This window comes from Rhineura floridana, chromosome 4 (genome assembly GCF_030035675.1).
Source record: "Rhineura floridana isolate rRhiFlo1 chromosome 4, rRhiFlo1.hap2, whole genome shotgun sequence".
Taxonomy (NCBI): domain Eukaryota; kingdom Metazoa; phylum Chordata; class Lepidosauria; order Squamata; family Rhineuridae; genus Rhineura; species Rhineura floridana.
Window position 1 is genome coordinate 186,674,590 of NC_084483.1, and position 26,739 is coordinate 186,701,328.

The following is a 26,739-nucleotide window of genomic DNA, read 5'->3' on the forward strand; positions in this document are numbered from 1 at the left end:
CAACTCTCTCAAACCCCACCAAGCAACCCACTCTTTCTCTTCTCCCCCCAGATTCCACTCTCACTCTTCCTTTGATACGTTCAGCCATTTTAAACACTCAGCCAATCATCTAGCATTCTACTGCCCATTCACTCCCCCTCCTCTTTCACTCCACTTACCATGTATCTTCTAAACAACCAACACTTACCATATATACATTAATATAGGAACATCACAGGCCTCTACAAGACATTGGAGAGAAGGATGCTAAACTCACGTTTATCATTTTTAATGGGAGCTGCACATTTAGTTTGACATCTTGTTTCACCTTGTGTTTAGTTCCAGACCTCTGTATTCCTTTCACTGCTGTTCTGAGTATAGTGTGCTCCATCATTGAGTTGTATTACTGTCAAATTCAAAGTTGCTTTTCTGTTACTACTTCAGAACAACTTTAGGAACATAGGAAGCTGCCTTACACTGTCTACTGTTATACTATATTGTCTGCACTGACCGGCAGTGGCTCTCCAGTGTTTCAGGCAAGGAACTCTCCCAGTCCTCCCTGGAGATGCTGGGGATTGAACCCTTGCACCTTCTGCATGCAAGGCAGATGCTCTGCCACTGAGCTATGACCCAATTTTCTCCTCCAAAGTTTGCCTTGAGCCCTTCCCAACCTATCTTATCATTAAATATTACTATTAACACATGCATTGTTAAAGACAGCAGTATATAGTTTGTTGTTGTTATGTGGGATGCCGGCAGGTATTCTGTTGACATAGGAAGCTTGACTGATAATAATGCGAGACGGTCTTCTCCGTAGCTGCATCTAGGTTATGTAACTCCTGTCCCAGAAAATTTGCTTGGCTCCTTCATTGGTCAAAGCTATCTGAAGGCCTTTTGTGTCTTGCTAGACCTATGGACCGATAGGTTGAACTCTGTTCTCTGTCAGTTCTGGACTGTTTTATTGCTTTGCAATTTATGAATTGATTTTAAATACTGTTGATGGTTATTGTTTGGGGTTTTTTTTAACTGTTTGTTTGTGACCTACTTTGGGAAGCCTTCTGCTTAAAAGGGGGACATAGAACTATTTAGAAAGCCTCCCAAGATGAACCCGAATGTGCAAACATTTAGCAAGAGAATAGCTCCACAGAACCTGTCATTCATGTTTCAAGCTAGATTGAGCAGATGAACAAAAAAGGCAAGGGAATTAATACCTAACCAGCAGAGTGAACATTGGAGCCAGTATGGTGACCAGTTGTTGCAGTGCTGTGCTGCTTTTCTCTATGCAACAGACTTTTGCAGGTTGAAAATAATCTCTTATGTCACTCACTTTCCAGATCATCCTTGTGTGATTATGCATCTCTGAATGCTTTACAATGACTGACAGCATGTGTCCTCTAAGCTATACCTCCCCCTGGGCAGAAGAATGCAGAATGACTTTTCATTTGTAATTGCTATTTGGTATGCTGCTGTCTTTAGCATGACTTTGCAAGATGCACATTATTTCTCTCTCTCTTTTCAGTGTTTGCTAAAGCCAGGACAGCTGCTCCCTGCATTATCTTTTTTGATGAGCTCGATTCCTTGGCACCCAATCGTGGGCGGAGTGGAGACTCAGGGGGTGTAATGGACCGGTGAGTGCTGCTTGTCAATTGCTGTTAAGGAATGCTGAAGCACAAGCCTCCTGCTGTGGCTGAATGCAGAATTTCACCTCTCCTTTGCCTTTATAGATAGTCTCTTTTTCCCTCCCCATTCTTTGTCCATGCAAGCTTTCCATTTTTCCTTTATCCGTGCTTGGTATAATGCTGTGGGCAGGCTGAAAGTATCTGCAGGTATTCCATAAAAACTGGACTCCCATTGTCTAGTGTAAACACTGAAAAGACTAGGATGTCCCACCGTCTCATGGAACACAAGGCATTTTCTGTTCTTGAAGCTTAGCTCTGATGAACCTAGTTTTTTCATACCAGGACCTAGTTCTAGAACTTGTAAAGAGTAATAATAGATTTAATTTAAAATGTTACTATCCCACTGTTCTAAATATAGGCCTCTAAAGCAGCTGCTAATGATAACAAAACAATCATTATTGTGTTTTGTTGTAATAAAACAAAAGCCAAATCCAGCAGGTAAGGATAACGTCAACACAAAGTCACTCAGTATAGGTTTTTAAGCCCTAATGAAATGCGATTGAATCTCTGGATTCCAGTTAATACCTACATTCTGCATTCATAGGTATACCAATGTATAGATTATATGGGGAAGCAGGGTCTTGAAATGGCGCTTTTGCAAGAGCAATGCAAGGCATATGCCCTTGTAACAACTGCCTGGTATTTGATGCTTAATACCTGCCTGAATATTTAGTGCTTAAAAGCCCTCACTGGCTGCCCACATGCCAAGTTCAAGGTTCTTGTATTCATTTATAAGCCCCTTAACAACTTGGATCCAGGACACTTTAGGACTGCCTGATTCCTTGTATTCCTGCACAATCATTGAGTCCTTTGAAGGGAGTCACTGTTTCTCCATGACTTGAATGCATGGCTCATATCTACCAGGAGCCATGTGTTCAGTGTTGTGGGCCCAATTCTGTGAAACTCCCTCCCAGCTGAGATCAGACAGGCCTCTCCTTGTTGAACTTCCAGCACTTGCTTGAAGGCCTTTTTTTTTTAACTTCAGCAAGCATTTTAAGAAAGAGTTTTGATTTCATGGTTAACTTTAACTGATTTTATCTTTATTGTATCTTTTGTAACCTTACTGTACACCACTGGAGACTATGGTGTTAAGTGGTGCATAACTTGTTGAAATAAATAAAATAAAAATGTCTGTCAATCTCTAGTGCTACTGAGTGTAGCTCCAGCACTAACAAAATGTTGTCTTGTTCTGCCATGTGAAGCACAATATAATAGTTGCTTGAGGAAAAACGTAGACGTGGCAAGATGAGAAACTCGTAATGCAGGGAATGTCTTTAAGATTTTCATGATAGTTATCTGCCTTTTATGAGCAATTGTATAGGCAGGGAGGACCGTACAGTTATAGAGATCTATAGTACTCTGGCTAGGAGAAAAAATGTTCTATCTTTGATTCTTAATTCACTCTGCCAACTTGGGTGAGTCACTGTACTTATACATCTCCCTTGCCCTGCCTTGTCTGTACAACCTGTTTTCTTCACAGCAAATATGTTTTCTCTTAGTGGCATATTACAGCTAGTACAGTGATATTTTAGAGCTTGGCTGTAATTTCTGGGCATACATACCTAAAGTAGTGATTTGGGTATGTGCTCTTTGGATTAATGAGTCTGCTTGCTCAATGGATGCACTAAGATCTGTGGCAGCACTTTAAAATGTCCTCTTTCCCCTCTCCCATTGGTAGAGTTGTGTCTCAGCTACTAGCGGAGCTTGATGGACTTCATTCTTCTCAAGACGTGTTTGTTATTGGAGCTACAAACAGACCTGATCTTCTGGATCCAGCATTGCTCCGACCAGGCAGGTAGGATTCTCACTATTCTGGGTTTTTACACATACATGTTCAATATCTGCGTACGTGGCACTTTACAAAGAACAAGTATGACAGGGGGTCAAGGGGGTTACAGTCTAAAAAAGACACAAGGTAATAACAGAGGAAGTGGAGAAATGTACAGTAGGGGAAGAATATGTGATCCAAATAAGCTAAGTCTTTATGGCAGTGCAAGACAAAGTTAATTAGTATAATATTCTCATGTGCCCCCCTCCTGACTTATTACCTCTTAGATACTATCTGATTTGTTGTTTCCTGTGTGTCTTAAGTTGTAAAGCTCTAGGATAGGTTTCCTGCCCTCCTCTGTTCTGTGTGTAGCATTTTTAGTGGACAAATTCTCTGCCCACAGTGAGGTCTTGAGGTGCTTTTCCGTGAGAAATAACAGCTGGCTTGTTGCTTCTTCCTTGCCTCTTTGTTGCTAGGTGCATTCTTTTTTTTCCTAAGAGAGGCTCTGAGTTGCTTTGAGAGTTCTGAAGGCTGGTAATGACAGAGAAAAAAAGTTGATGCTTAACTGAAGCAAAAATAACTATAGGTTAACACCACAGGATTCCAAGCTATTTAGGAATCTCTTGGTTCATAGAGTGTGTACTGGAAGCGTGGTGGTTCTGGCTGCTGTTTACCAGGAAAAAAAGGATTTTACCCAGGGAATGTTAAGTTCAAAGGGCTGCACTTTATTTGCTCCAGTGCATTTGTTCTCAAAATTTCTTTTTCCACAAACCACTTGAAAATTGCTGGAGGTCTTGGCAGATAATTTAATAATTTTAAAGTTTAACTTCTTTAGCATTAGCATCATCAAAACAAGTGTCATCATATGAAAAGCATAGGACCCAGGCCAGGCTACTGAAAAGGGTCCCTTTAACTGGTCAATTTCTAGGGAAAATGAGCAAGACTGCACCAGCATCATCATTTGAAAATCACAGCCCATAGGCAAGGACTGTATTGGCCTGTTCAATAAATTCAGCCCTAGTCAAAATGGTCTCCATCTTCATCAGAAAAAAATTAATCAAGTGCAGGGCCAAGTGCAGATTTTCTTGAGGATTCTGCAGTCTTTTTTGCAGAGCATTTGAATGGCACTCGTGGGACAACTTCTGCTTTAGTTAATTAAAAACTCCATAGTCTAATAATAGAAGTATGTTCTCACATCTTTTTAGGTGTTTGTGGGTGTGTGTTGGATGCCTGCATTTTGTCTGTAAAAAGCTTGTTTTCTGTTTCCCTGGCAGATTTGATAAATTGGTCTATGTAGGTGTAAATGAAGACCGAGACTCTCAGCTGCAAGTACTAAATGCCATCACCGGAAAGTGAGTGCCTACCGTTAAATAAAAGTAGTGCCAGAGGGAAAGCTTTACCATTTTTAGGAAAAAATTTCATAACCTTAGTATTTCTTGCATATAGGCTGTTCACTCTTCAGGGGAAGAGAAGTATGTGCAGAGTGGACAGCACCACTCCTGTCAGAATCTGTACAGAACTGTATGACATGGATTGCCTTCAAGTTGATACTGACTTATGGCGACCCTATGAATAGGGTTTTCATGGTAAGCGGTATTCAGAGGTGGTTTTACCATTGCCTTCCTCTGAGGCTGAGAGGCAGTGACTGGCCCAAGGTCACCCAGTGAGCTTCATGGCTGTATGGGGATTCGAACTCTGGTCTCCCAGGTCGTAGTCCAACACTCTGACCACTACACCATACTGGCTCTCTACAGAGCCGTATACCCTACTGTAATTTGCAGACTGTATTGAAAACAGGGCTGGCTGCAGGTTTCTGGGGGCCCTTGGACACAGGGTATCAGTGGGTTCTTGTCTCTTCCCTTTCATCCTCAAACTACATTCCTCCTCCCTTGCGGCCCCACTCCTTTCAAAGAAAACAAATCTTTGCCAATGCTGCAACCCCCTCATAAAATAAAAATACAAATCTTTGATTTATTTTAATATGTTGGAGTAAATTTACCTATTTTGTAGGCCTCAGCTCCTAAGAATTTATTCTGGTTTACCATGTTAACGATAGGCAGATTATATTAATAGTACCAGAGCCTGGGATCTTCCACAAAATGTACTGAGAAATAATTCTCATTTTTCGCTGTTTCTGTTGGCTTCTCTACTTTAGTGTTTTCACAGACAAAAAAATGTGCGGGTGGGTTGAAGCCAACCTTTCCTGTCATTTCCAAAGATCTTTGGGGAAAAAGCACTTCAAATAAACATTTCAATTCTCCACCAGGATTTTCTAGTCACATAGGAAGCTGCTTTATACTGAGTTAGGTCATTGGTCCATCTAGCCCAGTAACACCAGTGTTTCCCAACCTCTTTTTATTTTTTGTTGCTGGACTACAACTCCCATCAGCCCCAGCCAGCATGGCCAATGGTCAGGAATTATGGGGACTGTAGTCCAGCAACAAAAAAAATAAAAAAGGTTACACCGACTGACAGCAGCTCTCCAGAGTTTCAGGCAGGAATTTCTTCCAGAAGGTCCCTCAGGTTCAGTCCCTGATGGCATCTCTCCTACCTGGAGATGCCATTGGGAACTGAACCTGAGGGACCTTCTGCATGCAAGGCAGATGCTGCAATGGCCCTTTCTCTGCACTCACAACTTACTTAACTGCTGAGATATTAGGAAGCATTCTAGAATTATCTTAGAACCCCTTATTGCCATGTGGCACTGTTATATCAGAGCACTAGGGCAAGCCAAGGACAGAACAGTAGATTAAAGGCTGCCCTTTTAAGCAAATGCTGTTTTTAAAAAAATTAAAATTCTATTTCTCAAAAAAGGCATTCACAATAATTCAGCTACAATTCACCTATATGTTAAAAAGTGTGTATAGTGTACAAAATGACACTAAAGGATACCTCCCAAGGCTTACATGCAGAGAAGCCTTCAGATACTGTAGACCCATATATACAGATGCAACATAATACTCCAGCATGCATCAGTCCATCAGAAACCCTCATGAAAATGTCTAATAAGAGAAGTCACCTTTGATGTCTAGTGCAGAATAAACACACAGCACTGGTGGAGATTTAATTCTCTTAGTACTGCTAATATAGCACTTTGTACGAAGGACTGAAAAAAGGGACAAACTATTAGTCTCTGAACATGCTGTGTTACCACCAGCCATCATAAATGTACAGGTTTCCAAGTTAAAAAGACACATGATAACTAGGCACCTGGTTGGCCACTGTGAGAACAGGATGCTGGACTAGATGGGCCACTGGCCTGATCCAGCAGGCTCTTCTTATGTTCTTATGTTCTTAGGACCCTCCTGCCAGACCTAGTTTCAAATCCCTGCTCAGCCATGAAACTCGCAGGGTGACCTTGGGCCAGTAACTGTCTCTCAGTCTAACCTACCTCACAAGGGTGTTGAGAGGATAAAATGGGGAGGGGAAGAACCATCTTTGAGCTCCTTATAGAAAAACCAAAATGAAAATAATAATAGGAGCTTCCCAGCTACAACTGGGGTGGTGGGGAGGCGAGAGGGAATTCGTATATAAAAGCCCCAGTTACAGACCTGAACAATGGAAGCTTCCCTGTAAAAGGAGAGGGAAACTCTTCGAACACACTGTCAGATCAGTGGGGCAAAGGGAACAAGGGGGTGAGGAGGCAATAATTATTACGTAATTAAGGCTGCCATCCAGTGCATTTACCTGGCAGTAAGTCCCATTGAACCCAGTGGAGCTTACTTCTGAGTAGACATTATTAGATTGCAGCCTAAGAAAGCCAGGAAAGCCATCTTACCTTTCTTCCAAGCTCCCATCCCATTCTTAGGCTGCAATTCTAATTACATTTACCTGGGAGGAAGCCCTTCTGAATTCAACAGGGCTGGCTTCTGAGCAGACATTAGAATAGACATAGTTAGGCTCTTTTTCAGCCCCTTCCTCCCCTCAGCATTGCCTTGCTTCTGCTGCTAAAGGCCAGTAAGCTCTGCCCCTCCTCACATGCCTGAAACTCAGTACCGGCAAGGCAGCTCCTTAGCAACCAGCCTGTCACTTCTCTTCACCGGCAGCGGGACACACTCTGTTGCTGTGGAGCTGGCCAGGGCTTGCCTGCACCACCGCGCACTGCTTCCCTCCTGTGCTGCTGGCCTGCGGCTATCCCGGGAGGGCCCCTGGGGCCCCATGTGAGGTCCTGGGCCCTCAGGCCAGTGCCCCACCTGACCACGTGCTAGCGCCGAGCCTGATTGAGATCTTCCATATCGTGAATTGGGAGATTTGTGAACAAGAGTTATGCTTGTGCTGTCCCCCGCTTTTGAGCCTGGATCTTAATTAATCGCTTCCTGTTTTAAGCAGGTCAGTTTGCTGTTACAAAATCATGAAGGATAAGGGTATCAGTGGCTACTAGCCCTAAGGCAGTGTTCAACATATGCTGCCAGAGGCATTAAATATCTGAATACCAGTTGCTGGGAATCACAGGTTTGGAGAGTGCTGTTGAGCTCAGTGCCTGCTTATGGCCATCCCATAGGCATTGGTTTGGCCACTGTGAGCATAGGATGCTGGATTACATGGACCTTTGGCCTGATCCAGTCAGCTCTCCTCTTCTTATTGAAGCTGGTAAACCATTGTTCTTAGTGATCCCACCAAACCAGCATTGTAATACAGATTGAAATTGGAGAGCAGCCTCTGTTGACTGGGTTTGATAGCTTAGCCCACTGATACCAGCATCTCCTTTGCCACCTTTGTTAAGGGGAAAAGTAGAGGATATCTTTGTACTATGAAGTTTCTGATCTTAGAAAGCTGTGAAAGGTGGGCTTTTTTAAAGAGTGGAATCATAATCTCATTATATATGTACTTCTGAATGGTAGCCAGACACATTACTGTGAGACCAGTAATTCTCGTTTTGAGGTTTGCTACAGAGAGCGCTCACCTATTTGAACCTGTGATTAGGGTTATTCCTTCCTGCTTATAACTCTCAGAAGGATTGCATCTTAATGACAATTTTTCTGTGGTACTGATTTTTGGATCTATTCTTTCTTGGCAGGTTTAAGCTGGATCCTTCAGTGAGTCTCCTAGGTGTCCTTGATAAATGTCCTGTACAGCTAACAGGGGCAGACTTGTATGCACTTTGCTCAGATGCCATGATGTCTGCTATCAAAAGAAAAGTGGAGTGGATTGAGGAAGGTAAAGAACCAGCATGGCTCAGCTAGATAAAAATCAAGACAAAAAAGGCATAGCAAGCAGTTAAAAGACATGAAGATGGAAAGGTTCTGAAAAGAGCAAATTGTACTTGATTGAATTAGCTTCTTTCAAAGGAAGAGTGACCAATGAACTACATAATTGAACTTTTTACTATGTCCATCTCCAGTGACAGGAGTTAAGTATTTCAGACAAACTAATGTTTGAACAAGCATTTGGCAAAACTCATTGCTTTGCATCAGTCCTTTTGGTCTTTTAGGGCAATAAGCAAAAATCAGTGCTAAATAGTGGAGTAGAAAATTGGATTGGGTCTCCAAATAAGTGCCTCAGAGGGACTTGGCAAATAGGATGTGTAACAGAGGAATTAGCAGGCACAAATGCCAAAGTAAATATTCTTGGTTCCTGGGCTCCTTTTGTGGGAATCATATATGGAAAAGCTCCTCCCTATTCCCAGGCTGTAGTATAATTCCATAACCGGGAGGGGGGAATATACTGTATCAACATTTCACCCATCTTCTTGTGTGTCTCAGAATTTTGTATACTGCCACTGCTGGGGATTAAGCTGCTGCCTGTACCACCCCTGGGTCTAGTCCAGTAAGGCTGCCCTTGTACCATTCTTAAGAAAATAGACTGAGTCACTTGGGGGCTGAACTGTTCAGCCTGGATTGTGCTGAACGCTCCTTGCCTTTGCATAAGGTAACGTTAATGCATTCAGAGCAGGGGAACCACCCGTAAGCATGCTAATATGAGAGATCAGCTGAGGCGAGTCTTGGTTCAGCTGCTGTTGGGATTCTGTTGCTTGGTAAAATGTCATCAAAATGAGGTGCTGACCAGTGTAAAAAATCCATGGGCTGTGAAAGCTTTGAGGGACAATGTCCAAGACTGACTTGAGGGAAGGCCTTGAGCTTTGGAATGCCTTTCAACGTTGTCCAGCAGTTTTCTCCATCAGAAAACCTTGTAGTTTTTGTATCTCTTCCCCCCCCCCCAAATCACTTTGCCTACCCAGGTGTGTGCACCATGTGATCTGTTTAAAAGGAGCTCTCTTTGCAACCATTTCACTCTTTTCTTCAGGGGTAGATACAGAGACTGCAGAGCTAACTCTAACCATGGAGGACTTTCTACAAGCTGCAACAAGGCTGCAGCCTTCTGTGTCTGAACCGGAACTGCTTAGATACAAACTGATCCAGCAGAGATTTGCTGCTTGATGAGGATCCGATGAGACTGGAAAGGAATGCATATATATGACTGGAACTGTATAATCCCGAGGATTCTGGAATACATTTTTGACATGTTAATGTCAGTTCTGTTGGAGAAATGAAAACAGTGAATTCTCACAAAAAGTGAGAATGAGATCCAGGCTTGGACTGAGACTGATGGCTGCTTAGCAGGCTGGGAACTATCTCAGGTTACTCCTCATGTGTGCTCCAGGACCACTGCTGATATATCAGTTCATTTTGTTGAAACCTCCAGTAGAAAACTTTCGGATGCTAATAACCTGGACCCATGAATGTTGGGGGGCTTGAGAAGTGGCTGTAAGTATCTAAAAAGGTATAAATAAATATTGAGTTGCCTTCTTAGAAGAAATGGTCTGTTAATGCCCTTTTTGAAATTCTCCATAGTGCCCATAAGTATGAAATGAGGTCTTCTGAGAGAGAACCAGCAGATTAGATGTAATTTGCCTCTGGGTAGGGCACACTTAATAATTAAGGATGTGGTTGCAATAAGCAAGCGTTTTGTAGAACTGGTCTTGTTCCCATACTGGCTCTTTACCATTTTACCATAACTGAGGCAGATTACTTAGATAATCTCATTTATCCTTAAAACAACTGTGGGAATAAGGTCAATATTCCATTTTTTGTATCGTGTGTAGGGAAACAGACTGACACTGGACCATACTGGCTTTGCTTCACTACTCTGCATTGGGGGGGGGGAATATAGGTGATTCAGATTTTCCTACCCTTCTAAAGGACTGGAAATGTCAACTGTTTCCAGATGTAAAGCAAGGCTTAACTAGAGACTGCAAGTTTAAGCAACTCTCAGGTTGGCAGCCTAAAGTCTTATGTAAAACTGCAGCAAAAGTGTCCACAGCATTTTATTGCATTCCACAGCAGCTTTACAAAAGCAGCTTATAAATTAAGACTTTCTTCCTCTGGCCAAATCATGTGATTAAACAGGCAATTGCATTTTGAACTAACAAAATTTTCCAGTTTAAAAATAGATCCACATATAACATTTACCAATAAATCATCCACCCTGGAGGTTACCAATGTATGTATCAGAGTGGCCAAGTGTCCTCCCAAGAGTGGCAAACTAGTTAAGCTGCTAAAAGGCACTTCTGGTTTTGGCTGCTATCTAAGCATTGAGGAGCTGTATCAGGTCTACAACATCATCAAACTACATAACTGAGCTTAGAAGAGGGTGACCTTATCCAGGTCTAAATCAAGCAAGCCCTCTATCAGTAACATTATATGTACATCTTATCCAAATTGCTCAGTCACTGCCTATACCAACCTGTGCAGAATATTTTTCTGCTCCATCTAGCTCTGTTGGCAAGGCAAAATGGAGCTAAGTATTACCAGTAGTTTTGGGGTACATTGTAAGGGAAAATGCATGTGCATTTTTTTAAGTGTCCAGGGTAGATGGCAGCAGCAGGCCCTGTCTAAAAGTCAAATACATGAAAGCTAATCAGTGTGCTTCCATTAAGCATTTCCCTGATCAAGAACTCTGGACATTACGCATAAAAAGTCTCCTGAATAAGTGCCTAATGAAATGAATGGGAACTATGCTACAGCTTCCTTCTTCAGAATCCTAAACGACAGAAGAGATCCTCAGTCATGAGTTCCCTCACTGTGAGCAACAAAGGCAAAGGTGGCTAACCACCCCTGCCCCAGGGCCATATTCGCCCTTTGCTAATTGACCCTCTGCCAAGCACTCTCACCTGCTCTACAGACCAGTTGAGAGGGAGGATTTTTGCCCCAAATTATGTCTTTTTTTTTCTGCTGCCAACACCAAAATTGGTAGGGTTTTGAAGGGCCAGAAAAAACCGCTTAAGGCCCCTAAACTGGGCATTAGCCACACTTGGACTAAGCCATGAATATTTGCTCATCTCTCCTTCACCCCTCTGAAGAAACACACATAACCACATTTGTTGGTAAACTCTCTCTCAAACATTGATGCAAATTATTAAGGCAACTTCAGGAAAAGAAGCAAAATATTAAAAGGGTATCAAGAAACAGCAAAGTACAGTTTAGTAAGCTATTCAACTTCGCATACGATTCGGATGTAAAGCAAACCATTGCCACCTCCTTCCCTTGGAGGTCACTGATTTGAGCCAGCAGCTCCTCCAATCTCCCAAAGCAGACTAACCCCTTAGAAAACAAAGAAGAGGGAAGGAAAAACCTTCCAATTCTTCATCTTCTGGTTCAGGTACCTCCTATGCACATGCACTGTCATCCCACTGGCCCCTCCAGCAACCGAAGAGAGATCATGTGCTTGCTGGAATAGACTGCAGAGCAGTAGTTCTCAGCCAATTTTCTTCACCACATGGATGAAATAGCATGGGCTGTATTGCTGCCCTGTGGTGTATGGCTTGAAGTCCCCCAGGACACTGTGTTCACAAGGACCTTGAAAGGCATTTTTCAGCAGTTCTGTGAAAGGCTCCAGGCGATGAGGGTAGTATGAGAGACGGAACTGACTGGTGAGAAACAACAACAACAAAAACTATTAGCAGCTATCTGCTCACCTCGTCCCCCTAAAATATCTTTGTGGATATATATATCCGTTAGGCATGCACCCTTGCATCCTCTTCTTTGCTCCCTGCTAACTAAATCCCCCACTAAGGACCTTCGGTACTGTCTTCACACGTGTGCCTGCACGCACACACACACACTGTGCCATTTAATCGCGAACTTTGAAGCAACTACAATAGTAAGACTCCCAGCCAAATTCCTCCCTTTCACTGATCGAGTGGGGTGATTCCTGCACTGAGCAGGGGGTTGGACTTTATGGCCTTATAGGCCTCTTCCAACTCTACTATTCTACAATTCCCCAGCCCCAGTTTAACACTTCACGTGTTCAGGCAGATGCCTAAACAGCTATGGTGTCCAAGTATTTTATCTTTTTGGAGTCAACGTGAAGGAAGAGAATCTTGTTAGCTGGAATTTGTTCATTCAGTGAGGTAGGATGTGCCATCTCTAATCATAGCCTATTTAATGAATTTATTTCCTGCCTGTTTGTATCAAAACAAAACCAATAAATCATCAAGTAAACCATGAAAGAATCAATAAAAAGCCGAGCAGATTTTTAAAGCCACCAATGAACACCCCCAAATCCAAAGCTGAGGGGGGCTCCACTGAAAAGGCTCCTCTCCCTGATACCTACCAATGTGATGATTCTTAGTAGCAGGCCAGAGAGCCAAGCCACCAAGGTTCATTTACGAGCAGGCAGGTTCATCTGTACCCCTCACTGGCCCCAGTCACCTTTTTCCCCCTATACCAAATAGCTGGCTGTGCCCACATTTGCTGTCAGACTGAAGCCTGGATACCATCAAATCTGAACAGAACATACCTTAGTTCTGGGTTTCCATCATTCCCCTCAGGTGGGACCTGCACTGTATAATCCAGTGTCACCATACTTGGTTTGTTGTTCACTAGAAGCACTGAAGTAGTGATGTCCTTAGTTAAGTCACTCTGGGACAGAGAGAAAAATAAATCAGTTCTCATTCCCTTCCCCTTTTGGTGTATTCTTGGCTTCACAATCTTAGTCCAGATTACGCAATTAACACCACTGCCCCATAAAAACCTCTCCCTTCACCACCTTGTATTGCCTACTACATATAAAAATGTACATTGGTACTACCACTAATTTCCATTCTAATTACAAACCTAGGACAGAGATAGGTAGATCAGTAATTTTTCTGGAGTAGAAGGGAGTCCAAAAGTCAGCTCAAACTCAGTATGGTCGGCATGGGATTATGCCACCTCAGAATACAGGTGCAGTACCTTGCATCTCCAATTGTAAAAATCACTATATGTGCTAAGCTAGCCTGGCTGGGAGATAGCTATGCTAGATGCTCTTTTTCCATGATGTATTTCTTCTCACCTGTGTTGTCTCTTGGGCATGGAGTTACATTCAAAGATACAACGTACTACCTCATAGTACCATGTTTTCTGTCTGAATTGACTTCTGGAAACATGAAAGTTGGAAAAATGTTCCTGCCTTAAGAGGGCTACCCTTGCTACAGCAAGGCTTGGGCGCAAAGCCTATTCTGGGAATACCTTGTAGTAAATGTTCTTCCCAGGAGGGGCACAACCTGTTTCCAGGATGTAGTCATAATTACGGTGGTCAATGACAAGGATGCCACCAGGACGCACCATACTGGCAATGTTCTTCAGAGCTTGTTTATGAACATCTTGGTCACCTAAGAGAAGAGAGACCATTGAATTAAATTTCTTCCTGCTCCCTGAAAGAGAGAAATCTTCTCTCACACACCAAACCTGAGGGGCCTGTAGCTGCCCTGGTCATGTATTTTGTTTACTGTTAAACTAAGACTATCTTTATTTCGGGTTGTGAGAGCTTCTTATGAACCCAATAAACTACCAATTATGTCCTATTAGGGTTCCATTTTATGTGGAGTGTAGATTAGTCTTCAAAGGAAGCAGAGCCTTCTCTGTGACAGCCTCAGAACACCCTCCCATGGGAGTTTCAGTATTAGCTTTCATTATTAGCTGGAAGACAGATTAAGATCTTCCTTTCTTTATTTGCTCTGCCTTCACAGTTGGCTGTTTGGTTACCTGCTGCTGATTTTAGCTGCCAGTTTTCCATTTAATTTTTGTTTTATTTAAAAGAACATTAAAATCAATCTATAAACTGCTTTTTAAAAGAAGTAGTGCTGGTAGATTTTAAATGTATAAAGTTGTTTACAGTGGGTTACTAGATACTCTAATTGCTCCCAAAACAATTAGCTGCAACTCCCTGTGGTAGAGAACGATTCTGCAGAGTATGTGGCATACTTTTGCCTGCTTTTCACATATCCTAGGCCAGGGCACAACATAGATGACAAAAAAGCCCAACTGGAAGAGTCAGTTAAGAACCATAGAAAATTAAATATTAGACAGGCTATCTTGTCGGTGCCTATTGAAGACCTTCCTCTTTCAACAAGCCTTTTAGATTGAGACCTTATCCCAGTCTGCATCTGTGTTGGAATTGCTTTTTAATATGTTTTAAACCTTTTTTAAAGATGTCTTGGAAGCTTCTTAAAAATGTTTTTAAAGAAGTTTTGTTTTAATTATTTTAAAGTCTGTTTTTATGATGTTTTGAAGTGTTTTTAGTGCTTTTGTTTGCTGCCCTGGGCTCCTGCTGGGAGGAAGGGCGGGATATAAATCAAATAATAAATAAAATGTCTTGCAATACACCGCTCCCAAATTCAGCAGATACAATTAATCTCAAGAGGTGTGATGAGAATTGGGATTCTCTTACAGGTCAGCTATAGTGTGCCTGTTTGTACATACAGTACATACAGCACAAGTGATAGAAAGTTGCTACAGACTTTGGTTGCCTGATCTAGCCCTCAGAAAAAAGTTACCAAAAAGGAGCAAGGTGTTAAAAAATGATGGAATTTTGGGTAAGGTTTATGGTTTAACCTGTGCCCTATCCTATTTTTCTTGCCTCCAGTTATATTCCTGGTGGCCACCTATATGCTTTCTCCCTCTTAATAGACTTTTATTCACCCTCTCCCTTGTTGCTTCTTCTGTCTGCAACCCCCCACCCCTGTATGGTGTGGCCTCTTTTTCTTCAAATCCTCCACAAGCCCGCTATGAAGCTTTTGGGTTAACCATGGCATCCTCAACTCAAAATAGAAAGAAAACGTAAGGCTACGTTAACTGCATTTGCTCATTCTCTCCTACCCTGGCTTTTCTCCCGCTTGCAAGGCTAGATAGTAACCTCCTTAGGGCAGGAAATTATTTTGGGTTTTTTTGCTTAACACTACTCTGTATATTGCCATGGACAGTGCTATAAAAATAATGAACTCTTCTTTCTCCATGGCTGGCATACAATAAATTATCCCCTTCATTTCTTCACCCACCCAAGCTGTAAAGTGGATTAGTGCGCTGACCTCTTGGGGTGGAGTGCTCACCTTTTTATTTATTTATATATATAACTTACATGCCACTTAATATAACAAAATCTCAGTAGTTCACACAAATGACAATAATAAGATCACAAGCAAAAAGTTAATACAATATCAAAATGTAATAAAAATCTTCATCTGGTGAGTTCTAAATGTAAGTAAATATACAGGTTATTGGCACAGGTCCACCTCTTCCTCCCTGTTCTTGTGCCCAGTTTTGATCAGATGGAGGCATATTTGAGATTCTGTAACCAAGAAGTGGGGAATCTACATCCCTCCAGATGTAGTTGGACTCCCAACCAGCATGGCTATTCATCAGGGATGATGGGCGTTGTAGCCCAGCAACACCTGGAGGGCTGCTGGTTTCCCATCCCTACCTTAACCCATCTGATGTGAATTTAAACAGGGTCCATGCTCCAATTTCAACTTGCTTTCAAACAGAAAAAGGAGTCTTGTGGCATCTTAAAGAGTTGATTTAACCGACTAACAGTGTTACCTCTCTGGAAGCTGCAATTATGCATTGTTTTCCTTCTTAGCGCTCCAAAGAATCACCCAGCCTATCTGCCTTGCAGGATTTTTCTTAACTGGAACTATGGCAAGGTTCCTTGGTAGCTTGAAAAAAGGGCTCTGATGGGTATTAGCAAAGACCCAGTTACCCAACCCCTTGTACAACACTGGACAATGCTATTGACTCCCTAGGTGTAGACACCCAACCCCATAATACTCACCTTTAAAATCTGGGAGGTGAGCAAAAGAGTTCCCTAAGCAGATGACGGCATCAAAGCCCTCTCCGGGCTTCTGTAGGTCCTGTGGCAGGGTGAGCCAATTTGCTTCCTCAATTACTGTGGAACAGAAAAGCACATTGTACACATATGGAGGACAGTTCTGCCTTCACTAGCCAAACCTCTGCCTCTTCCACTGCAGCTTTCCCATGCAGAATGACGGTGAAAACTGCCACACTGCTATATTAAACACAAAGAAGGCACTTTGTTTCTAGTAAGCATCTATTTATACAATGGTGTGCAGAACTATTTTATTATTTGGTTTGTATCTTGCCCTTCCTCCCAGTAGGAGCCCACTGGATATCCACTATTTTGTATGAGTCTTTACTGTTGTAGAACAGATGAGTCTTTAAAATAAAGGGATCTAGGACTTTTCCTTGCAATAATATTAAAGAACAGGCTTACCCAACTTGGTGCCCTCCAGACATTTTGGACTACAACTCCCACCAGCTCTAGCCAGCATGGCCAATAATCAGGGATGATGGGAGTTAGTCCAAAACAGCTGGAGGGCACCAGTTGGGGAAGGCTGTGACTGAACAAGTCACAGGTGTAGGGGTGTGTGTGTGTGCATATAATGTGTATATATAGGTATGTCTGTGTGCATACACACACAGGCACACACAGTGTTCTACATCAAAATCCCATAGAAGATGAAAGTAGTTACTTTTATCCAGCAACAAAGATCTGTAGACAGACAAAAAACATGTCTTTCAGTATGGAGGCAAACACACATCACCTTGAACTACTAGTCCCATGGGACCCAACTACTATGCCCAGTTATCCCTGGATCAGGGCCTTGAACTTTTAGCTCAGTAGGGTTAAGCCCATCTCTTCCAACATGCAATACACTTTGCTAGCTCTGCCCTGCTTTTCAGAGTAGCCCTCTCCTTCATATACAGCTTAATAAAATGCTATGCAAGGAGAGGACTCTGCCACTCTCACTCCACAAAAGAATGATGCCACTCATGGGTGTGTCAAACACTGGGCAAGAGAAAGGTGCCAAGGCAGCAGCAATGGCGACTGCTACAACAAAGCAAGGAGTAAAACTAGCTTCCATTGTTGATTGCACCAATGCTGCAGGCCTATCATTTGATCTTCTGATTAGCTGCTGCCCTAATGTGCATATCAGGCTATCACGGCTACTAATCTTTATTACAGCTCCTGCATGTGACTCCTCAATAAGAACATAATAACATAAGAAGAGTCTGACTGCTTGATCAGACTAAAGACCCAGCTAGTCCACCACCCTGTTCTCATCATAGCCAAGAATGGGCTAACCCCACTTGTGATTCCCAACAACAGCTGCTGAAGTAACCATCTAACTTTTCCTGTATAACATTCAGATCCTCCCATCTTTGAAGACTTTGATGCTTCAGTGTCTAATGGATTAGTACACACCTTCCTTTGCTGCTGTGGTTATAAACAAAATTACTAAGTTAAATGAAAGCCAAGGCTTGGCCTTAAGGAACTTGCCTTTCCCCAGATTCTAATGTTGCTTCCCTCCCTACACATCTAGCAGCCAGAACCCAGGATTACATTCATCCCATCCCTGTGCTTCCCGCATGGCATCAACCAACAATACCAGAAATGAGGCGACTTGCAGGTGCTATTGAGCTATCACAGGCTAATCTTGGTGTGGAAAGGAACCTGATGGCCAGGCAATAATGAAGCCAACATTGCCAGAAGATATCCAAGGGATCTAACCAATGGCAGAAGACCAGCTGGCAAGAGGTGCAAAGTGCACTCCTACTACAAAGTGGGATTTTCTGAAGAGGCCAGAGACACCATGGCTCCTTGCATTGAAGTAAAAAGGAGGAAAGACTACCAAGAAGGTCTTATGTGGTCTCAGTTCATTGGGAAGTGACAGGAGGGAGGATGCATGCTCATCTGGGAGTCTGGTAATAAACAGTTTATCTGCAAGATCTTATGTACCTCATGTTGTGTCATCTCCACAGGACATGGAAGCAAGACCCTGAGGCAATGGAAGGCACCAGTTAACCCACACTTCTCCATGACAAAACACCCATGTGCGTAAAAGGTCACTTCAGAATACAAAATCCATATGCATGTTCCACCAGGGATAAACAACAACATCTAAATATTTTGGCACCCTATGGTATTAATCAGCATAGTAAGAATTCTGCAGTTTTAGGAGCTGCAGTAGGTAACTCTTAAGGGATTTTTAGCTGAATTATTCAACATCAAGACACTGATTTGCAAATTGTTCTTTTGTGGATCTTGTTAAGAGTCACAAATTTCCAACTTCTGCTGGTCATGAAAATGTTGAACAAACAATAATTACATTGGCCTAACACTGTCTATCTTTGATGTTAAACACACACACACATGCTCTGCAATACCACATTCATCTCAAGGCTGCCAGGTCATTAAAAAAATTAACAACAAAATGATTTCTATTTAAAAAATCTGTTGACTGAGCTGAGCACCTATAAACTGCAGGCAAAATCATAGGAAGAACTTTTAGTTCTACATATCCCTGTAGGAAATCTGATGCTAACAGAATTCTGAAGATTGCTGACTAGGCTGATTCCATTATATTGTTTCCATGCAAATGCAGAAAAGTCACTAGCTGTAGAATTCAAGATCTCAATAACTTTTAATATTCAAAAAGAAAACAAGTTTCTAGTCCTTATGGCTAAAAGGATAGTTTTTTTAATCACCAATGTCTGCAGAAATCTCTAAATCTGGAGTGGGACTTTGTAACAATTCCAGGGGTCCCAAGGTGCAGTTTCAGTGTCCTGTATGGTTCACTGTCACACATCACAGAGCAAAATAAGTTACGGGGATATGCACAATTTGCATAACATACAGCTTGCAGAATTTTGATTATTTGAGTGCAGAATTTATAATGATTATTCCAGTATACAGTCCTAATCACTGAGATGGCATGCACAACTTGGAACAATTGTGCATGTCAGCACCATTGTTGAAATAGATGAATTGATCCATACTATTAGTTAACCTCTCTCCACGAGCCTCTTATAAAGGCATTAATATTTTGTGAATCATTAATCATCATGGTGTTTATTCCCTTCTCCCCACAACTCACAAAGACCCAAATAGGAATTATAACCGTCTTTAGATTTCACTGATCAGGTTTCAAAAGGCTGAAATATTTTTAGACCCTGTTTTTGTTTATAGTACACATGTAATTACAAATACAGGAGGGGCACCATGCCACATCTTTGGCCTATAACGGTAGAAATGAGGGTCTCCCCATGCCCTTTATAGATCAGTAATTCAGGCAAGGACTACCCTCCTCACCAAGTTCAGTCCCAAAAGGGATGTGTCAACAAGGAGCTCATTACAACATTGGCATTCCACCAGTTGCTTCAGTGGCACTGATCATATTTCATCATGTACTTGCAGCCTAAACATAACTTTCTGCTAACTAATGTTAACATAACTTGCAAGAGATGGTCAAACCCCCATTATTGGAAGTGTTTAAAACTTGACCCTCAAACTACCCAAGGCAAGAGCAACTGGTACATGTTATTGCCTTAGCCTAAAACTGATTCACATATCTTGTGTCCTTAACAGGGAGCTTGGAGACTATTAAGGCTAAGCGCAGCAACAGAACTTTTATTTGCCCAAGTCATAGATAAATGCTAAAAGATACATAAGTGTTTATAACCAAATCAGGGATACAAGTTTTTAAATTATGTGATAAGCAACTAACATTTAAGATTATCAATTTTAAGCTGCCAAGGCAAATTGTAATTGATGGGACTGCGATTTAAGGGTACACTTGTTCACTTAGAGAGTATTTTGGTCCTGGTGTGTTACTGTAATAAATCTACTTTTTCAAACTTCTTTTTTTATATCCCATGTTTAATTATTTTTATATTGCTTATTAAATTTCCATCCTGTTCTTCCACCCAAAGGAGCCCTTCCACAATGGAACTCAATCCACATAAAGTACTCAAGCCATCTTTCATTCAAGGACAAACTAGACCCAGACCAGCATAGCTTTTGGTAATTCGTCCACCATCAGACCATGCCTTAGGACTATTAAAGCTTGTCTGTGCTTCTATCAGCAAGATTTTTTTTGGTTATTATTAAATTCCAAGATCATTCATACTTCCTTTAAATACCTGAGAAAGCACATATGTACATATAGTTTTAGTAATAAGCAAATATACATACATGTTTTGAAGCATATGATCAACTAAACGTTCTTTGGACAGTTGCTTGTCACCCTGGACAAAATTTGACAAAAATTACATTTTCATTTTGTATGTTCCTTCCTGCCTGTTTTGATCATTGTCTGAGGTCCTTCAACCCTGTGAGTCACAGCTAGCAGCAGTCAAGGCTAGAGCCTTTTCTCTAGTCATGCCCATCCTGCAGAACACCTTATCAAGTGAGGTGTATCGGATGTATTGTTTTAGGCAGCTGGTAAAAACATGGCTGTTAAAAAGGCCTTCAAGTTATTACTTTCTTTTTCTGCTCAATTATGACTTCATTCTGATCGCTGCTTTGGGAATCTGCAATTGTGGTCCTGGTTTTTTATGTCAACATTTTGATCTTATGACTGAGGTTGGAATTGGGATTGACATATATTTTAACATTGCTGTGATGCTTCATTGTGTTGAAATGGAAATGGACTGCCTTGAAGTCAATCCCGACTTATGGTGACCCTATGAATAGGGTTTTCATGGTCAGCGGTATTCAGAGGTGGTTTACCATTGCCTTCCTCTGAGGCTGAGAGGCAGTGACTGATCCAAGGTCACCCAGTGAGCTTCATGGCTGTGTGGGGATTCAAACCCTGGTCTCCCAGGTCCTAGTACACCTTAACCACTACACCACACTGGCTCTCATTGATTGTATAAGTCCCCTTGAATTTCTTTTGAAATGCAAGTGGGATGTAAGTCTTTAAATAAAATAAACAGATAAATACCCCAATGGTCAAAAGCATCCTCTTTTCGACGATTCCATCTCTCCTTCAAGGCATATTTGAGCATCTTGTCACTGGCATCCACACTGGTGACCCTGAATCCTTCCTCAACAAGCATGATGGAATCCACACTGCATGAGAGAGAAGTGTTCATGTACCTAGAGTAAACTATCCCTCAAGTTAACTGAGAGCAACAGTGGTGAGGGCAGATGGGAAATGATTATCCCAGAGAACTAGTGATGCTATCACGGCAGGACTTTGGGGGAGATACCCAGGACCCCACTCAGCAGATGAGCAGGAGGGTCCTCAAATATAGCAATTTGAAGTAAGGAAAACAATATGCATAACCATCTAAGGAGGTGAGCCCCCACAAGGCAACAGAGTCTTGAGTCTAAGATTACCTAACTGCACCACTGCAGAGAACTAGGGCAATGCATTCTGCTTCTGAATATCAAGTTGTGTGGATCCACATCCCCTGTAACATACCCAGGATATAACCACGTTTATACAAAAACGTTTGATAAGTTAAGACTTTCCCCTTCTGAAACTCCACTACAGAGGAACAGTACAGGGAAAAGAGAATAGTGTGTTCACACAGATCAAATTATGCTCCTGCCAATCCTGGGATTTTAATATTGCACTGTATAGGGCAGGGGTGGAGAACTTATGCTCTCCAGATATTGCATATCCCATCAGCCCCAGCCAGCATGGTCAATGGTCAGGGATGATGGAAGTTGTAGTCTAGCTACATAAGGAAGGCCACAGGGTCTCCAGTCCTGGTATGAAGGCATAATCACCTTCCTTATTCAGACACAGTGGGGAAAAAGTGGAGAATATAATAATACTGCATGAAGTTCCTCCCAGGTTCTAATATTTCCTCATATAAACGGATTCGACTGAAATATTTTGATTGATCAATGAAGATGTTTCCTGCAATTAATCAGGCTTTAATTCCCCCCCCCCGGTGTGCATTTACAAAATGCAAGATAGCAGGTGCTTTCTTACAGAAGAGGCATACTTTCCTGCGTGTGACAGAAAGGAGAAAGGCCTCTTCCACGATAGCCTCTAATCTACTGCAATTTGTACAGTTATTCTTTCTTCTTTTTTTAAAGTACACCTTTTTTTCTTAGAAATTGTTTCTTCACGTACATACACAAGTAACTTAGCTAACAGCCTAATAATTGTTCAATTAAGGTTTCTTGAATGGGAAGACAGTCCTTGTATCCACTTGTCAGATACCAGGAACAGAGAAGGGAAGGGATTAACTAGGAAGCAGAAACTGGCCCATGTCAGATAGGAAACTTGGAGGGGGGGAAAGATCCTTTTAAGCAAGGAAGGAGGAAGCCAGGAATAAAAAGTGAAAGCTGAGCAAGAAGCACAGTAGCCGGTTATAGATCTTCCCCACCTGCACACTAAGCAAAACACAACAGAATATGGTGCCATTCTTATCAGTGGAAAGCCTCCCCATACCCCATAATTAAGCAAATTATTAAAGGGGTCGATTTCTTCCCTCTTTCCACACCCTTGCCTTATGCACTTGGTATTGAGAGTGAGTGTGTGAGTGTGTGTGTGAGTGTGTCGCCATCCTAATCAGTAATGTGGTGGCAAATTCAGAAGTGCAGGATCCCTTTATAACAGTCACAGCCACACCCCCTCTCCCTTTTTTTTCTTTTGCTGCTGTGTTGGAAATGTGATTCTTGTTAATGCCTTCTCCCACACCAACAGATGTCCTTAGGAGCTAATCAGCATGAAAGGGGTGAGTGTTAGCTACTGAAAAGAGTCTTCTCAGTGTCTGCCTCACCTCCTTTCACTGACTGGCTCCAGTCAGCAGGAAAGGACAAGGAAGCAAGTTATAATTTTATTTATTTATTTAATTTAATTTATATACCGCCCTAAGCCCGAAGGCTCTCTGGGCGGTGTACAAAAAGATAAAAAAACAAGCAATGTATAAATACAATAAATACAATAAATCAAGAAAACAAAACAAACAAACAATAAAAGAACCAAACAACATCCAAAATACAAATAATGATGAAAATGCTATTAAAACACACTTTAAAATGCCTGGGAGTATAAAAAGGTTTTCACCTGGCGCCGAAAAGATAGTAGCGTCGGCGCCAGGCGCACCTCATCGCAGAGGCTGTTCCACAGTTCGGGGGCCACAAGGCTCTTCTCAGTGGGGAACATACTCCCCTTTCATGCCGATTGGCTCGTAAGACACTGGACACGTAGGGACCCTGCTCTCAAAATAGTAAGAACCCCCCAAGATCCCAGACTACACCCCTAGTCCTAAACCGCGTTAAATCAACTGCTGCGTGTGGATCCAAACTGGGGGGAGAGAATGGCTGTTATTCCAGATTAGCTGCCTCGGAACAGCCCCGTCAATCTGCCAGCAGCAACCTCCCCCCCTTAAGAGATAAACTCCCTCGAGAGAAGGAAGCCAAGGCCTCAGCGGCATCGCCACCACTCCACTCTTGTCCTGACTCACCCGGTGCCGCAGGCCACGTCGAGCACCGTCTTGCAGCGCTGGCCCCGCAGCAGCGACACCAGCCAGTTCTTGTACTCGGCCGTGCGGCTCCGCGTGTCGCCAATGTAGAGCTGCCAGACCCGCGCCGCTCGGCCGTCCGCGTACTGATCCGGCAGCCCTTCGGCCGCCACGCCCAGCGAGCGGGTCCGGTAGATGCTGTCCACCATGGCGAGGCGACTCAAAAGACACCCTCCTCCCTGCACACGCGCACCCTCCTGCTGCTTCGCTAACCCCACGACCAGCGTTGCTGCCGCGTCTCGGCTGGGCCCCAGTGGCAATTATGCACAACAAGTAGCCCGGCGGCCGGTTAGCCAGCTAAGCCACCGCCCCCTCACTCGCTGCCGGCCAATCAAGGGACACAGCGGCGGACACACCCACCCAGCCTCGCCTCCTGAAGATTGTGATGCGCAATCCTCTCTACCCCACTCTCCGGCCGCGTCTGACTAAAGGTGTGTGTGGCCCTAAGTGAGCTGTTTCCAACGTAGAGGGCAGCTCTGATTGCTCACAGGGTGCGCCTGGAGACAATGGTGCCCTGTTGCTTTTCACCTACACCCCATACACACATGTGTAGGAGTGAGCCCCTTTGAACGTTAGCGCTATTAAGTTTTGAGATTCTACGTTAAGTTTTCTCAGAACGAAATCCCATAATATTTATTTTTGTATGTGGGTACTGTCTTGGGTAGGCGGCTTGTGGTTCCCCAGGGTCACCCATCCAGGCATTGAGTCGACCCAGACCTGCTTCAGCAAGGTCACACCCTCATTTGCCTTCAGACTATACCCCGGGACTAAAGTTCAATGGTTCTTCTGAGTAGATATGCATAGGATTATGCAGTCAGTCTGCAATCCGGTGCACACCTTTTGTATATACTAGGACTTTCTTCAGAGTATGATATACACATAAGCTTGGGCTGTTCAGTGTTGCCTTTATCGTTCTGCTGGATTTTATTTTAAGTGATGTTGGTCATATTTTATCAGCAGCAATGTGCTGCACTGTAAATTTTCAGTTTCGTTCTTGTACTGTAAAAATAAAACTGCCCTGGAATACGTTTTTAAGGAGAGTAATACAAATATCTTAATAGAACAAATATTGGGTTGGCTGATGCTTGTGTTCTTCTAATGCAATTTTTATAATATTGGTTGCTATTTTAAAATTTCCTGCTGACGTAGGAGTCTTGACCTAAAGGGCAGCTTAGAAAGGTATCTCTAAATAAACAGTATTTGGTATGCAGGGCTATACTGTCTTTCAGCACTGAAGTTCAATGCAGCTATCATGACTAAAGGTCACTGACAGAGCCATGACACTACCTGTCACCATAGTGCAGGTGTGGGGAACCTTTGGCCCTCCAGAGGTTGCTGAACTACAACTCCCATCAACCCCAGGAAGAATAAACAATGGTCAGGGATAATGGGAGCTGTAATTCAGCAACGACTGGAGGGCCAAAGTTTCCCCACACCCGCCATAGTGCTTGCCCCTGCTAATAGTATCCACCCTGAGGGAGAAACAGGAAACCTTGGGGTAGGTACATTTTCTATCCCCAAATAATTTAAAATCTTGACTAAGTATTATTGTTGTTGAGTATAAGACCGCATACACAGTTGGGGTAGGAGGCCTGTTGGCATATATTCTGAGATAATTAGTGTGGGAATGGAGCCCCACACTCCATGAAAGCACTCAGCTCATTGTAAAGACTACAGCTTATTACTAGACACAAACCACTCATTTTAGAATTCTTTGTTATGTCTGTTGCATATATGTACATATAAATTTAGAATCAGTGATATGTTTTCAAACACTGTTAAAGTCTTCCTTTCTATCATGTTCTTTGATGTTAGCATACAAAATGCTTGTTGATTATTGTATTATTGTATTTTTCTGCTGTTCACCGCCCAGAGAGCTATTGCTAGTCGGGCGGGATATAAGCCTAATAAATAAATAATAAATAAATACTATTGATTGGTGGTGGCTGATGACTCCATGTCAGTGGGGCAGTGGAATCCACTCTGGATTTGAGTCCAAACTTTCAAGGAACTGTCTAAGCTCCTTGACTAAAATCTGGAACGGATTCCACTGCCCCACTGACTTGGAGCCACTAGCTGCCACTGCAGTTCATACGGCACCCTCAGTGTTATTCAGGGAGGACACAGCTATCAGTTGCTACTAGTCATGTGGCTGTGTATTGCCTCCAATATCAATATAGCCTCTGAAAACTATTTGCCAGGCCTCTCAAGTGGGAGAAACTGGCATTATACTCTTGTCCAGTTTGTGGACTTCTTAATGCCCCTCCAGATAGTTTTTATTGTGCATTCATGATTATTTATCCTCATGATAGTAACAGGGCAGTTATATGCGTTCCTGCTAGTAATTCTGTTTGCACCTGCATATGTTTCAGAGTGGGCATACTGCTTCATTTCCAGTCAGTGTACATCCCATAGCTTCCTACTGAAATCCTGTAACTTTTCATAATACAAATGTTCCAGTTTTTGGTCCTGTTTTTGTTGTGCTACAGCACAAGGGTGCCCTCCAGGGCGCAATAATGTGGTGACATCGAGGAAACATTGCAGAACTAATAAAGTGGAATGATGTGTGGATGATCTAGTATAAATCCACCACTAATGCACCATTATTGAATCAACTGCATGTTGCAGAACACACACACAAGTCTGGAAGGGCCCTTAGAGGCATCTTGGCTGGCCGCTTTGAGGAACAGGATGCTAGATAAAATGGGTCTTTGGTCTGATCTCGCAGGACTCTTATGTCCCTCTGTATATATGGCTCTTTATAAACTGA

At 42.6% G+C, this 26,739-nt stretch overlaps 2 protein-coding genes across 4 annotated transcripts in view; one reads left to right on the plus strand and one right to left on the minus strand.

The window, feature by feature from the left end:
- Positions 1 to 20,289, plus strand: part of PEX6 (peroxisomal biogenesis factor 6) — a 35,319-nt gene extending 15,030 nt beyond the window's left edge. Inside the window, exons 13-18 of one of the 3 annotated variants that reach the window (XR_009762428.1) lie at positions 1,499 to 1,607; positions 3,337 to 3,453; positions 4,701 to 4,778; positions 8,444 to 8,583; positions 9,670 to 10,130; positions 17,668 to 20,289. Coding sequence is in view for 1 of the 3 variants with exons in the window: in XM_061625513.1 (XP_061481497.1) it covers positions 1,499 to 1,607; positions 3,337 to 3,453; positions 4,701 to 4,778; positions 8,444 to 8,583; positions 9,670 to 9,803 (578 nt within the window). In the remaining 2 variants the exon portion in view is untranslated. Of the gene's footprint in view, positions 1 to 1,498; positions 1,608 to 3,336; positions 3,454 to 4,700; positions 4,779 to 8,443; positions 8,584 to 9,669; positions 10,183 to 17,667 lie in introns of those variants that run through there. The other 2 variants (XR_009762427.1, XM_061625513.1) reach the window with 2 other exon arrangements.
- On the minus strand, positions 10,675 to 24,248 carry GNMT (glycine N-methyltransferase). Its single transcript, XM_061625515.1, has 6 exons — positions 23,913 to 24,248; positions 21,428 to 21,555; positions 16,456 to 16,569; positions 13,875 to 14,017; positions 13,165 to 13,286; positions 10,675 to 12,292 (listed from the first exon to the last, which is right to left on the minus strand). Exons 1-6 carry the CDS (start codon positions 24,116 to 24,118, stop codon positions 12,121 to 12,123), a joined length of 885 nt encoding a protein of 294 aa, XP_061481499.1. The 5' UTR covers positions 24,119 to 24,248; the 3' UTR covers positions 10,675 to 12,120.
- Between the last annotated feature and the right edge of the window lie 2,491 nt (positions 24,249 to 26,739).